General features: G+C 40.9%; 1 protein-coding gene across 2 annotated transcripts in view; it reads right to left on the bottom strand.

Moving 5' to 3' along the window:
* TDRD3 (tudor domain containing 3) overlaps nucleotides 1–11,320 on the bottom strand; it is a 182,576-nt gene extending 171,256 nt beyond the window's left edge. The window contains exon 1 of one of the 2 annotated variants that reach the window (XM_005668459.3): nucleotides 10,387–11,320. In XM_005668459.3, coding sequence (XP_005668516.1) covers nucleotides 10,387–10,427 — 41 coding nt within the window. In that variant the 5' untranslated portion in view covers nucleotides 10,428–11,320. The remainder of the gene's footprint in view (nucleotides 1–10,386) is intronic. The other variant, XM_013980575.2, reaches the window with a different exon arrangement.

Raw genomic sequence — 13,617 nt, 5'->3', positions numbered from 1 at the left:
CTGACATTGTTGAAAGATTTTATAGTTTACGAAAGTATTGATCTGTGAAATACTGAATATTTTTAAAACTGGCAGATGGTTTGAGAATCACTGAACCAAACCATAAACCACATTTCTTAGAATCTGCTTCAGGCAACTGTAAGACTAAAGTTCTTGGAAACTCAGGACCTGATGTGTGCCACCTTTCCCAACAGGGAATGGACTCTGTGCCTGTCATTCCTTTCTCTGTCAACTGAAACCCAGATAAGGCAGCTACTCTGCTTTGACCATGAAGACAATGACAGTGCCCTAGAGCTGTACTTCTCAAACTTTAATGTGCTGCAGAATCACTGAGAGTATCTTGTTAAAATGCAGGTGGTGATTTACTAAGTCTGTAGCAGAGATGTGAGATTTTACATTACAAATAAACTACCAGGAAAGGCCAAAGCTGTTGGTCTGAGGATCTCACTTGAAGTAGGAGAGTCAGAGGACAACAAAGCAGTTGGAGAGAAGGAACCCAGGTCCCTAATGACAGAACAAGGCACAATTCTCCACAACTTTGGGTTGTTTTCTGACAGAGGAAGAAGAGGCTACGTTCTTTAGTCCCCTGTAATGTGGGGTCTCATAACAGCCTAGCCTTAATCTTACTAATACAGAGCATTTTTAAAAATATTAAATGTATGCCAGGCCAGTTTTTGCATTTTAATTAAAATAATATCAATGTAAATGCTTAGCCACATAAGTAAAATAAAAACTTAGGTATAGATACATATAAAATACTTTCACTGTTTATCAATTTTTAATTATCAAAGAAACACCTAATTAAAAATACCATAAGAACTTCTAATGGATGTTGGGAGTTCCCGTCGTGGCTCAGTGGTTAACAATGCGACTAGGGACCATGAGGTTGTAGGTTCGATCCCTGGCCTTGCTCAGTGGGTTAAGGATCTGGCGTTGCCGTGAGCTGTGGTGTATCTTGCAGATAAGGCTCAGATCCCACATTGCTGTGGTTCTGGTGTAGGCCGGCGGCTACAGCTCTGATTCAACCCCTAGCCTGGGAACCTCCATATGCCGCAGGAGTGGCCCAAGAAATGGCAAAAAGACAAAAAAAAAAAACTTCTAATGGATGTGTAACTAACTAAATGAACAATGGAAAAAATAGTAAAAACAAAGAAAGTAGAATCAGGAAAAAGCAGGCAAAAAATGTATCAACAGCAACCAAAATGAGGAAATAGTACTTCCCCATCCTGTAAAATTTCAAAACGGAGCAAGGAAAGAAGATTCTGATGGGGCCTGGGTACTAATCTACACATAAACAATATGATGAAAGATACTGAAACTAATTAAGATGACACTAACACTTAGTCCATAGGTATTTAAGTGTCTATTGCATACCTCACACCTGTGAAATGTTAAGAAAACTGCAAAAATAGGAAAAGACTTGATCCTTGCCTTATAGGAGCTTACAAAATAACAAGGCATCAATCAAATTATTTTAACTAATTAGAAAAGACAAATATTCATTTACTTAAATTCTTTGGATCTAAAATAGAATACATTTAGAAAAAAGGAAGAATTGTTTCATAAACTTTATCAAGATTTTAAACTTTCTGGACACTTAAACTTACAAACATCACTATTTCTCTCTCAAAACAATACTTGAACAGAATCAATTCCAAAATCCATTTTAAAATGTTGGCTGAATTTATTTAGCAACTTTTTCCATCAATATGTTTAATATTAGTTCCATGTTTCATATTGGATATTTTTCAAACTTCTCAAGGTCCTTCTTAGAAATTCAGCAAAGTAAAAAGGTTTTTTTTAAATTTTCACTTAACATCCATGATAGAATCTTCTGAAAAGCTGCAACTGAATTGTATATGTATTTTATATTTAGAGGAATTGGGGGGGGGAGGGGACTTTGGGAGAATTTTTTTAAAGGACTGTCAGATACTTAAGTTTATAAAGAATGTCTTAAAAACAGCTATTACTCTCTGATACCAGCAAGTCAATAAACTAATGATGACCTAATCAAATAATCTTTTCACAGAACTATTAGAGATATGTCTATTTTCTCTTCTTAAAAACATCATTGACTGAATTCATACTACATTCAAATGCATATCTTCCCCTCCTCCCCCCAGCTCCTTAAAGGCTAATTCTCCCCTAAAAATGCTCAACTTCCTCAGTGCTTGACCTGATCATAGATCACTCCCATCTAACAGAAATATAATACAAGTCACATATGTAATTTTAACTTTTCTAGTAACAGCAATTTAAAAAGAGAAACAGGTTGGAGTTCCCATCGTGGCTCAGTGGTTAACAAATCTGCATCCATAAGGACACAGGTTCAATCCCTGGCCTTGCTCAGTGGGTTGAGGATCCGGCATTGCTATGGCTATGGTGTAGGCCAGGGGCTACAGCTCCTAGCCTGGGATTCAGCCCCTAGCCTGGGACCCTCCATATGTCTCGGGTGTGGACTTAAAAAAAAAAGGAGGAACAGAGAAACAGGTGAAATTAATTTAAGGATATATATTAACATATTAAAAATATTACTTCAATATGTAAACAATATAAAAATTAATGAGATATTTACATTCCTCCTTTGTACTAAGTCTTCCAAACTCAGTATGTACTGTACATTTATAGCACATCAGAACTTAGACTAGATCCATTTCAGGTGTTCAGCAGCCACACATGGCTAATGTCTATAATACTGAATAGTGCAGCCTTAGATGATCTCATCTATGTACTACTTCATTATCAACTATACTCAAATGACTACAAATTTATATCTCTAACACAGTCTTCTCTTGTGAGTGCAAGATTAGTATTTTCTAATGCCCAACTGGCATCTTATTTTAGATGACTCAAAGGCATCTCAGGCTCAAATAATATCCAACTTCAATTCACAATCCACCTCTCAAAAATACGGTCCTCGTCTAATAGTCCCTATTAAATTGCACTATAGTCAATTTGGGTACACAAGCCAGAAACCATGAAATCAAACTCTTGACATTTCCTTCTCCCTCACTCCCATATTCAATTCGTCGAAAAGTTCTGTCCACTTTACTTCATAAATATCTCTCAATCCACTGCTCTCCATCTCAATCACCACCACCATTCCACTATCTACTCCTGCCTAGCTCTAATCCATTTTCTTCAATGCTGATACCTCAAAACTTAACGAAGATACCCTGCCTCCTTCAACTGTCCCATTCCCTAATATAATTTGTCAACTGATTTCTATTGCCTAAAAATAAAAACAAACCTTACCCATGACCCACGAAGCCAAGCCACATGACCTAGTTCCTGATCATGACCCAGCCCCATCTCAATATGACTGCCTCTCTGTCTTGTCTCATCCTCCACTAATACTGGTACTTCAATCATTTGTACTCATCATGCCCCCTACTGCCATATGATCTTTGTATGTGCTGCTTTTTCTTTACTTGGTCTAATTCTCATTTAACCTCTAGATCTCAGGGAAGCATTCTCTGACTACCATGAAGATAGCAAATTTCCCTTTTATAAGCTCTTTAAGAGCCACATCCCTTCTCCTCTCTAGCATAATTTACAAATGCAGTATGTTTGAATATGTAATTAATGGCTTTCTCCCCATAAGACTACATCTGATCACACTAAAAGAAAGTGCCTGCCACAACAAAATGTTCAACAATTATTTGCTGAATGAGTACATCAATGAATCTGCCTTGTTTTTGTTCCTAGACAAAAACTAGACACCATATTGAGATGGCATATACAACATACCCTGCTTATATATCATTAGCTCTGGAAATCCTTCCAGACTTTCCAAGTCTGGGTTAACTGCTCTCAACAACATCCTGCAAGCAAAATACCAGTACATGACATGTTTAAAATCCGCCTGTTTTGTACATCATCCTGACAACACAGTGCCTTGTATATAAGTGGTGTAAATATTTTCTACATGTATTTCTGCTTACAATTGTGGAGTTACATATTTCTCTGCATTACTGCAAAGATTTACTTACTTTTGTAAAGATTCACACCTTCCATAGCACTATACTGAGGTGAAGTAGCTATTTATCTCTATGTTAAAAGCTGTAAAACTGTAAATGAATGAGAAGTGCTCACATGTGCACACAGAATTATACTCATGCAGTAGGGGTGGGAAACCTGCAGGGGTTACAGTATCAAGGTATATGTAGGCTTTGTCCAGCACAGGGATGTGATTGTTTCCTCTTTCACTGAATCACCAATGTGCTTCTTTTCTATCATTATCTTTGATTCAACACCCTGTTACTACTTTACTTTCTTACTACACATTTCCTGCCCTCCCTTCTCTCCATAACTTCACAAATGTTCTCAAATTCTACATAAAAATTTTTGCATTGCTATGAGTGCAGTCTGCTGCTTCTAAAAATTATCTAGAAGTAGTTTTCTTTGGCTACTTCCAGATCCTGTACCTTTCAAAGAGTCAGAATTTCTGAATAGATGGGACTTTACACTATAGGTCAAAATGCCAATATGACTTTCTTTTGTCAAAAGGAGAGAGCATAAGTCAAAAAAAAAAAGGATGTAGTTATATTTTTATAGTACTTGAAATGTTACTATGCAATTTTTACTTGATTTAGCAAATGCTGCTGTCTGAGAGAAGAAAATTATTTTCAACCTGCTGAGGTGGCAAGTTTCTTTTATACCTCTCCTTTATGCTTAAGGCAGTCAAGTCTACAGGCAGTTGAAACTAGATTTATAGGTTATTCACCAAAAAAAAAAAAAAAAATCATTGCAAAAAGCACCTTCAAATCTGAAAACTTGCACAGTTTAAATGACTACCAAGTCATTTCCGGCAGTTTACAATATCAATACCAGATAAGATGTAACATGTCTTGAGACAGAAGGTCAAACGTTTAGACATTATAATTTCACAAATAATATAAAGCAAAGAGATAGTCGCAAATGCTCATTAAAGAAACTAAGAGTTCCCATCATGGCTCAGTGGTTAACGAACCTGACTAGTATCCATGAGGACACGGGCTGGATCCCTCACCCTTGCTCAGAGGGTTAAGGATCTGGCATTGTTGTGAGCTGTGGTGTAGGTCACAGAAGCTGCTCAGATCCCACAATGCTGTCGCTGTGGCACAGACCAGCAGCTACAGCTCTGATTCGACCCCTAGCCAGGGAACCTCTATATGCTGTGGGTGCAGTCCTAAAAAAAAAAAAAAAAAAAGACAGAAACTGGAAATATTTCAAAATGGATGGAAAGATGTTTCCTATAAGCTCTCCTGAGAACCAAATTTAAAGCAACTGGTTTCTTCTAGTGTTCTTCAGCATGATCTATTATTCTATTTCATCTAAAAAGTGTCTTAACAGTTCTGATCCTTTCCAAAAGAGAATACCAAGAGTACATATGTACATATACATCCAAGTGGTAATGATAAAGTATTTTATAACTCTAGAAAATAAAAATCCTACACTTAGCACACAATCTTATAAAGAACTACCAAAATTATTTGCAAATACACCTAATGCCTAAGAGTTAAGCTGGAATAAAACTTTTGATACTCTATGCATGACTATTACCAATGGCATATAATATGAAGGTATAGTTATATTGATGATGCTACAAAGGTTGTTACTCACTTGAAGACTGAGCTCATTCACCAGCAATCCCCTGTGGAATAGGCATGCCTTTCAGAAAAAAAACCAAACAAGAAAAGTGAAGAGATGGGCTACAGAACAGGAATCTAACTTTCTTGGCCTTGATGTGTTTTGGAGGAATTTTCTAGGCAATCAGATGTGAAAAGAAGGTCTCCATCTGTGGACAGGTCAAGCTAGGAATTAGAAATTCCAGCAAAATGTCCCAGTTATTCCACCTCTTTGGAGAAGCTATCTCAAGGCAACATATGGAACAAAAGGGCAGGCTCCTCAAAACAAGAGAGCCATCACTTTATAATCTAGATTGCCATTGCACTAATTTTTTCTCTATTTATCCCATAAATAAATATTCTTCTCCAGCACTGTTTCAATAAAGACTTTTATACTTACAGCCTTTCTCAACTGTTCAAAAGAGAACAAAAGGAATAGTGTTTAGTATACACTTGGGCCATAGGATATCACCATGGTGGTGGCACCAGTAATCAAAAAGAGATAATCCCAGGGAGTTCCCCCTCTTGGCTCAGTGGTTAACAAATCCAACTAGGAACCATGAGGTTGCAGGTTCAATCTCTGGCCCTGCTCAGTGGGTTAAGGATCAGGTGTTGCCATGAGATGTGGTGTAAGTCACAGACTCGGCTCGGATCCCGAGTTGTTGTGGCTTTGGCACAGACTGGCGGCCACAGCTCCAATTAGACCCCTAGCTGGGAACCTCCATATGCCGCATGTAGGTCCCTAGAAAAGACAAAAAAGAGAGAGAGAGAGATAATCCCAAAAGAAAGGTGAAAATCAAGGGGGACAAGATTTATGAGATTTTTGCATTCATCTTCTCTTTCCTCTCCCATCTCTGCCCTACCTACAAAAACAAACAAACAAAACAAAATAAAGAACACTTCAACATACTACCAGGATGTCAGAAACCTGAGGTTTCTAAGAAAATATGTTCTTTCAGAATAAAATGGAATTACACTATTTCTAATGCTACCTTATGGTATTTTCAACTAAAAATTGCTGGTAAGGCAAAGATAAACAACATAATACCTTACTTTTCAGACTTCAAAAAAATATAAAATTAACCAGAGTTTCAGATAAGCCTAGTCAGCAATCAGGTGAACCACTGAAAGGCAAAGATTTCTTTGATTCCAACAGCATCACTCCTCAGAATAAGAACCTTGTCATGCTCAAAAAAGAAAGTAAATTTACATGTCACAAAAAAATGCTTTAATCCAATCTTCATTTTTGAAATGTGTTATATTTGATCAACAATTTAAATTAGACATGGTCACCAGGGCTTGTTGGAAAAAAATAAATAAATCTTTATTACAGGCATTTGGGCTGTATTCCTGGTTCTGCCACTTGCAACTCTGAGCAAACTGTTGATATCAGTGTTTCAGTTTCCTTATTTGCACACTGGGAGGGTTAAGCTATACAATCACTAAGTCTATGAAAAATACCTTTTCAAGATAAATGAAGCTGATTATGTTCCCTCAACATGTTTCTATTCTTTTTTTAAGTCTTAAAAAAGAGTTGATATTTTTTTAAAAAATTCAAAAGGTAGTAGGAATACACAATTCCAGAAATCCTCATAGAAAAAAACAAAAGGCAAAGTGTGAAGTGAATCTGTTATCTAGATAAATCTAGAGTCAAATATCTTCTCTCAGTTATTATTCCATGCATATATAAGCATTACAAAAGACCAATGTACCATGTCACACAATATTTAAACATAGACATTATATGAGAAACGTTCCTGAAACTTTCAAGTTCAAATAAGCAAAACCTAATGGTTTCTGTGCTACTGGCCACTATGGAAAAAAACCATTGTGAAGTCTGCCAGTGTGGCTACTACTCGTAGTTATATTTTAAAATACTGATTTCTGAGGAAGTTGTAACGAAGATTAAACACCTAAAAGAAAAAAAAAAAAAAAAAAAACACAACAACCATAAACTCGAATGATAGATCAGTCTACAAAAATCATCCACACCCCCTGAAGATCATGTTTTCAGAAACATAAGCTTTTCAGCACTACGGAAAATATTTCCCTAACCTACTATTTGGGGTGAAGTTGATAGAACAGATGGTAATAGCTTAAGTATTTTAACATCTATTTTTTTTGAGGTCCTACAAATATAATTGAACTAAGTAATAAGAGAAATGCTTTTGTCAGTGACAGTAACGCGGAATCCCAAAAGTTTAAGGAAATTCAAGATGTCAGAACTGGAATGAGGTGGAAGCTGCTCTAGGGTCAGAAATTCTCCTCCCAGTGCTCTTCTCTACCTAAACCTTTGAGATTCTCTACGTTAACATAATAAATATTCTCTACTTCAGTATGAGCTCTGGTGCCCCACTCTGGCTCAGAGGGTTAAGAACCCAACATAGTGTCCTTAAGATGTGGGTTTGATCCCTCAGTGGGTTGTGATCTGCGGAAGCGTAGGTCACAGATGTGGCTAGGATCCCACCCTGCTGTGGCTGTGACATAAGCCAGCAGCTGTAACTCCCATTCGACTCCTAGCCCAGGAACTTCCATATGCAGCAGGTGAGGCCGATAAAAGAAAGAAAAAAATAAATGAATTAAAAAATATATATATAAATGAATATATATACACACACATATATGGGCTCTAATACAAGTCACCCATAAGATTATGTCATCCTTTTGTCTTCACAAGACTAGTTGGTTCAAGACTCATCAGAAAGTACATGAAACTCCCAAGTTTGTAAAAAGATAGACTTCCTAGCCCCATAGATTACTCCTGACTTTATGAGTCCCTGCCAAACAAAAGCTGCAGTCTGGTGTAAGAAACATATAAACAGATAAGTAGCAAAACAAAGTAGTAAATGTCACAATATAACACTGGTAGGGATTTACAACAAACTAACAAAGACAGGAAAACTCTATGATTGGGTAGAGACCCTGGTTAGGGAATTCTGATTGGCAGGGGAATGGCCTCCAAGGTCAACTGTATCAGACTTTACTAGGAATCTACAACTTAGTGCTGCTCCCTGGCATTACAGATATACAAAAACATAGGTTACAGTTTCCCACCCTTAAGGATCTCAGAATCCAAAGAAGAACAATTTACTATGTGTTTGGAACCAAAATAATGAGGTTAGCCTTTCTAACACAGATAGGATCATACCAGAAAGCAGTAAAAGACTGTCTATAAATGAAATCACACAACTAGTTTGAAGAACTAAAGGTCAATGGGAAAGAATGAAAAAAAAAAAAAACCTCAAATAGAGGGGATTCAAGATTATTCAAGGCAACCTTGTGAGGTAAAAAACCGAATACAGAAATTCCAGTTCAAAAAACAAAAACAAAACTTAAAAGGGTGAGTTTTCAACTCCACAGTTTGTTATGCTAATAGTGCTCTACACAAAAACCGTAAGAACAACAAAGGTTAAAAGCACCAGATTGGGAACCAGCCCACTATGCTCACCATTCAACTCCATCACTTTCCAGCTAAGTCATTTTTTTTAACAGTTCGGTGCCCCAATCTCCAAGGCCTGTAAAGTAAGGTGCCTGTAATGCCAGGAGTAGCCTCTTCAAAACAAAGCTGTAGCACTCTAACTTTACTCACGAAATCAAATCCATCCTTTAGGCACTTGAAACCTCCATAATCTGGCCCTCAAACTTTAAGGTCTCAATCCTCATTGGACACCTTTCTATTTCCAGGCACCAGAGGGATCTAATGTCAGTTCTGCACACCATAAGCACTTTCCTACTTCTGTCCCTCAGTCTCCAGCGACTCTGGATCTAGAAAGCTTTTCCTCACCATCTTTCAAAATCCACTTCTCTAGGAAATTAACTCTCCTTCCTCTCCAATTCCATACCACCTTTGCTTCTCTGGAAATTGTGAACAATTTCCCCTGTTTTTGTGTTTGTTGTTTTAATGCCTCCCTCTCTCCTCTTTTCACTAAGATAGTGAACTTCCAGAGAGCAGAGGCAAATCTTTTTCAACCTCCTTCTCATTCCTCATCCCAGACTGCGCCTCTGCAGGCCTGGTAAAGCGTTACTAAATTAAACTGGATGTTTAAAACCCTAAAGGCCGAAGTTCCAGAAACTGCTTAATTTCACATAATTTTTAGTTGGTTTCAGGTCCCAAAATCTTGACATGAAACATCTTTAAATCAGAATATCGCCATCCTTTCAAGAAAAGTTCTACGGAGCATCCACACGGGTTGACAACGCGGTCATTCTTAGCTTTAGAAGTTGTGTGTGTGCTCCGGAGGGCAGCTGGAGGGCAGCTTCCCCGCGTTCGGTACCTTACTTTGGAATAAAGAGAACCGAGAGGGGGCCCGCCACCAGCTTGGGCTGTGCTCTGCCCTGCCCTCAACTTCCCGCGGGTCGGCGGGCTCTGGCCGCGCTCGTCCCTCTCCGCCGCACTCGGTTCTCCAGCCCTCGCCTCCCCAGGTCCCGCCGGAGCAACACCCCCGGAGGGGCAAGACGGCGCTGCGGGTCCCACCAGAAGGCTCGGCTCGGGCCTGCGCCGCCGCCAGCCCAGCCGCCCTGCCCGCCTGCCCCCGGCCTCTCCCCAGCCCGTCTCCCGCCACCCAGGGCCCAGGCCGCGCCGCCGCCGCCCCAAAGGGAGCTGGGGGACTCGCTCGCTCCGCGTGGCGCCGGGGGCGGAGCCGTCCCGGAGGTTCCCTCGGAGAGGCCGGGGGCGGGCGGCGGCCTCCGCCTACCCCGACACGCACCCCACCGCCCCCAACCCCAACCCTCCTCGGGCCCCGGCCCGCGCCCGCGGCCGGCGGCACTCGCCACTTACCAACCCGCCTGGGACAACGCCGCGCTGGAGACGTCGGCCATGGTAGCTGCTTAGGCCGGGGGTGGTGGGGGGCTCAGGTGGGGGTTGGGGGGAGGTCTGCTACTTGAGACCAAAAAAAAAAAGAAAAAGAAAAAAGAAAGAAAAGAAAAGAAAAAAACTCCTCTGGTCGGCTCTGCAACTGGGCATGCTCAGTGCGCCGGGCGCTTCCGCGTGCGGGTTCCGCTGGCCGCGTTTTCCGAGCGGCCGCGGAGGCCTGCCCGGCTTGGGCTGCGAAGCTGCAGCGCGCCGGAGGCGGTGATCTGCAGAAGACTGGCCGGGGTCTGCACGTCTGGGCCAGTTTTGTCGGGCCCGGAGCATGGGGCGGCCCCTCCACCGAAGGCCGGCTGCTTTTTGTTCGGGGTCACTTTTCTGAGTTGCACACCTCGGAGACTAGTGGGGCGGTTCTTTGTACAGTAGAGAGCCCGCCTTTCCAGCGCCGACAGGCGGCCACCTCCGAGAGGGCAGGACAACACTAGACCTGAGACGCACGGGCGATGGCGGGAAAGCGCTTCCAGTTTGGCGCTAATAAGGCCACGTTTAGTACAGTGAAACTGTAAGGGTGTTCCAGCTCAGTCTACACAGAAGAAAAGTTTACTTTCTTATCAATATTCGCTCCACTTCACTCGACTTTTCCATCTGCCCCGGATGCAAATATAATTGGATTTTTTTCGGTTCCCCACAGGCAAATCGGACTGTCCAGGTCCCACACCACAATGAAAGTAAGTGGGTCAATTCGAGAAAACCTGCACTTAAGGGATATGGGGAAATAGGACAGTTGTGTCGGTGCTTGTTTTTCCTGCCGCTCTCCCACTGGGCTGGGCCACGTCCCGGCGCGGCCCTCTGACGTTGGCATGCACACTGCCAGGCCTAGTTTCTGCCGGGCCCCTTGCCGGTGCCCTTCCCTGGTTCTCCAGAGGACCGAAACGTAGGAGCGGGTCCCCAGTGGGCATGCGCAGCAGCGTCGCTGAGCGGCGCAGCAGACGCTGCAAAGTGATTGGGTAATCAAGATCCACGCCAGCCAATCGGAGGAACAGGCAGACGGGGCGGTGGACTCGGAAGACGCGCCTTGAACGTTTGCTCCGCCCTCCGGGGTCTTTTAGGGCTGTGGCTGATGGAAAGAAGGGTTTTTCCGAATAGTTGTGGCCCTCGTCTGGAAGCTGTTGAAACCTTGGACGCATAGCCACGGCTGCCTCATTTGTTTCATCACCCACACGGACTTCTAACAGAGACTGCGAAACTGGGCAGAGCCGCTCTTGGACCAGGGAGAAAATTGTCAGTTACAGAAGGAAGAGAATAGTTATCCTGGGTGGAGCTAAATTTCCTTAATACATTTTTTTTATTATTATTTCAACTAGGGTATTCTGGTTGGGCCTCCTAAAAGACATAGTTTTAAAATCACGATGCTTTGCTTTGATGCTGTTGAAATGTGTGTCCAAGCACGTTACTTAGATACTGATTTTAATGAAACATATTTCCAACCACTTTTAGAATCAGAAATAACTGCAGCCTACACTTTGCTTTAGTACACAATGTTTAAGCTATACATATGCTACAAGTCTATTTCAATTTATAGGCACAACTAAAATATCCAGGAGTCAGGAAGATATTGTTTTGATGATAAACAGATGAGTCAAAATTGAATTGCTAATAATTTTTATTGGTTGTTAGAGTCTTCTCTTAACCACCTACTTTATGCGATTACTGTAACATGTTAACTGTGAAAGTTATATGTTGTCCCAATCATCAGAATTCTTCACTGGTTAAATGCAAAGCCTTTATACATTTGGTCTCGCATGCAATGTATACAAGAAAAATTTACCATTGTATGGTATTTACAATAACTTTAATAAAATGTTCCACAAAGCACTAAATTCCCTTATTCTAGGAAGTGATTTTAAAAATGGGTTGATGATTCCAAATGCAGGAATTTGAGATATAAGCTGTTCAATCTTCACGCTATTTATGATATATTTACTCACATACTCCGTAAACATGAAAATAAAACAAAACCAGAGGCATTGTGGCTCAGCGGGTTAAGGAGCCCATGTAGTCTCCAGAGGGATGCGGGTTTTCTCCTTGCCCCATTCAGTGTGTTAAGAATCCAGCATTGTGGTAAGCTGTGGCCTCGGTAGCAGATTCAGCTCCAATCCATTATCGCCATGGTTGTGGCATAGACCTCAGCTGCAGCTCCTATTGGATCCCTAGCCCAGGAACTTACATATGCTGCAGTTGTGGCCATAAAAAGTAATAATAATATTATTAATAAAGGTTAAAAACTTTTCTTTGAAAGGTGTACTTTAAAATAAATGTAGAACAATAGAATGAGAAAATGACCATTCTTCAACTCAATTACAAATGATTTGAACAAGTCCATAAGAGAATGCTAAAAGCCACGGGGTAAGATAATGAAGGACTACAGGATATTCATTTGGTCTCAAAGTATCAAACCATAACTTATTTATTACAAAAGGGAAAAACATACCTTTACCTTGAAAAAATGACTAGCTTAAATAAGAGTCATTAATGGGGCAATCTGATATTATGTTCCTACAGAAATACGCATCATCTAAGAAATATTCTTGCCAAAATTGTATAACCTGAACTTAAGTAAGCTTCTAGACAGTAGTTCCCAACAGGTGGCAGCGGCAGGGGGGGGTCTGCTCACCCTGTACCCCCAACTTCTGAGCATGTTTAGCATGTGTAGAGACATTGTGGTTGTCACAGCCTTGTAGGAGGAGGTTGCTATTAGACATTGTGCAATGCACAAGAAAGCCACTTGATCCAAGATGTCAGTAGTGCCAAGGCTGAGATATGTAGGGGATATTGGAACAAGTAAAACACACGGAAATGGGCAGATAAATCTAGAATGTGGCATATTCTGCAAGCAACCTGGCCTGGACTGTTCAAAATAGGCAATGTAAGTTTTTTAAACGACTTTTTATTTGTTTGTTGTTTTTTGGCTGTTCTATTTTATTTTGGGTGCACACTCAGCACAAGGAAATTCCTGGGCCAGGGATTGAACCCGAGCCACAGCCACAACCTGAGCCAGTGCAGTGACAATGCCAGATACTTAACCCACTGTGCTATACTGGAACTCCAAGGAAATGTAATTTTAAAAAAAGAGAGGGTCAGAGGGGAATTCTTAAGATTAAAAGAGAAAGAGACATGACAACAACATGCAACCCTGGATTT

This window comes from Sus scrofa, chromosome 11, assembly GCF_000003025.6.
Source record: "Sus scrofa isolate TJ Tabasco breed Duroc chromosome 11, Sscrofa11.1, whole genome shotgun sequence".
In the NCBI taxonomy this organism is placed as follows: Eukaryota; Metazoa; Chordata; class Mammalia; order Artiodactyla; family Suidae; genus Sus; species Sus scrofa.
This window is presented reverse-complemented; position numbering and strand designations above follow the sequence as displayed.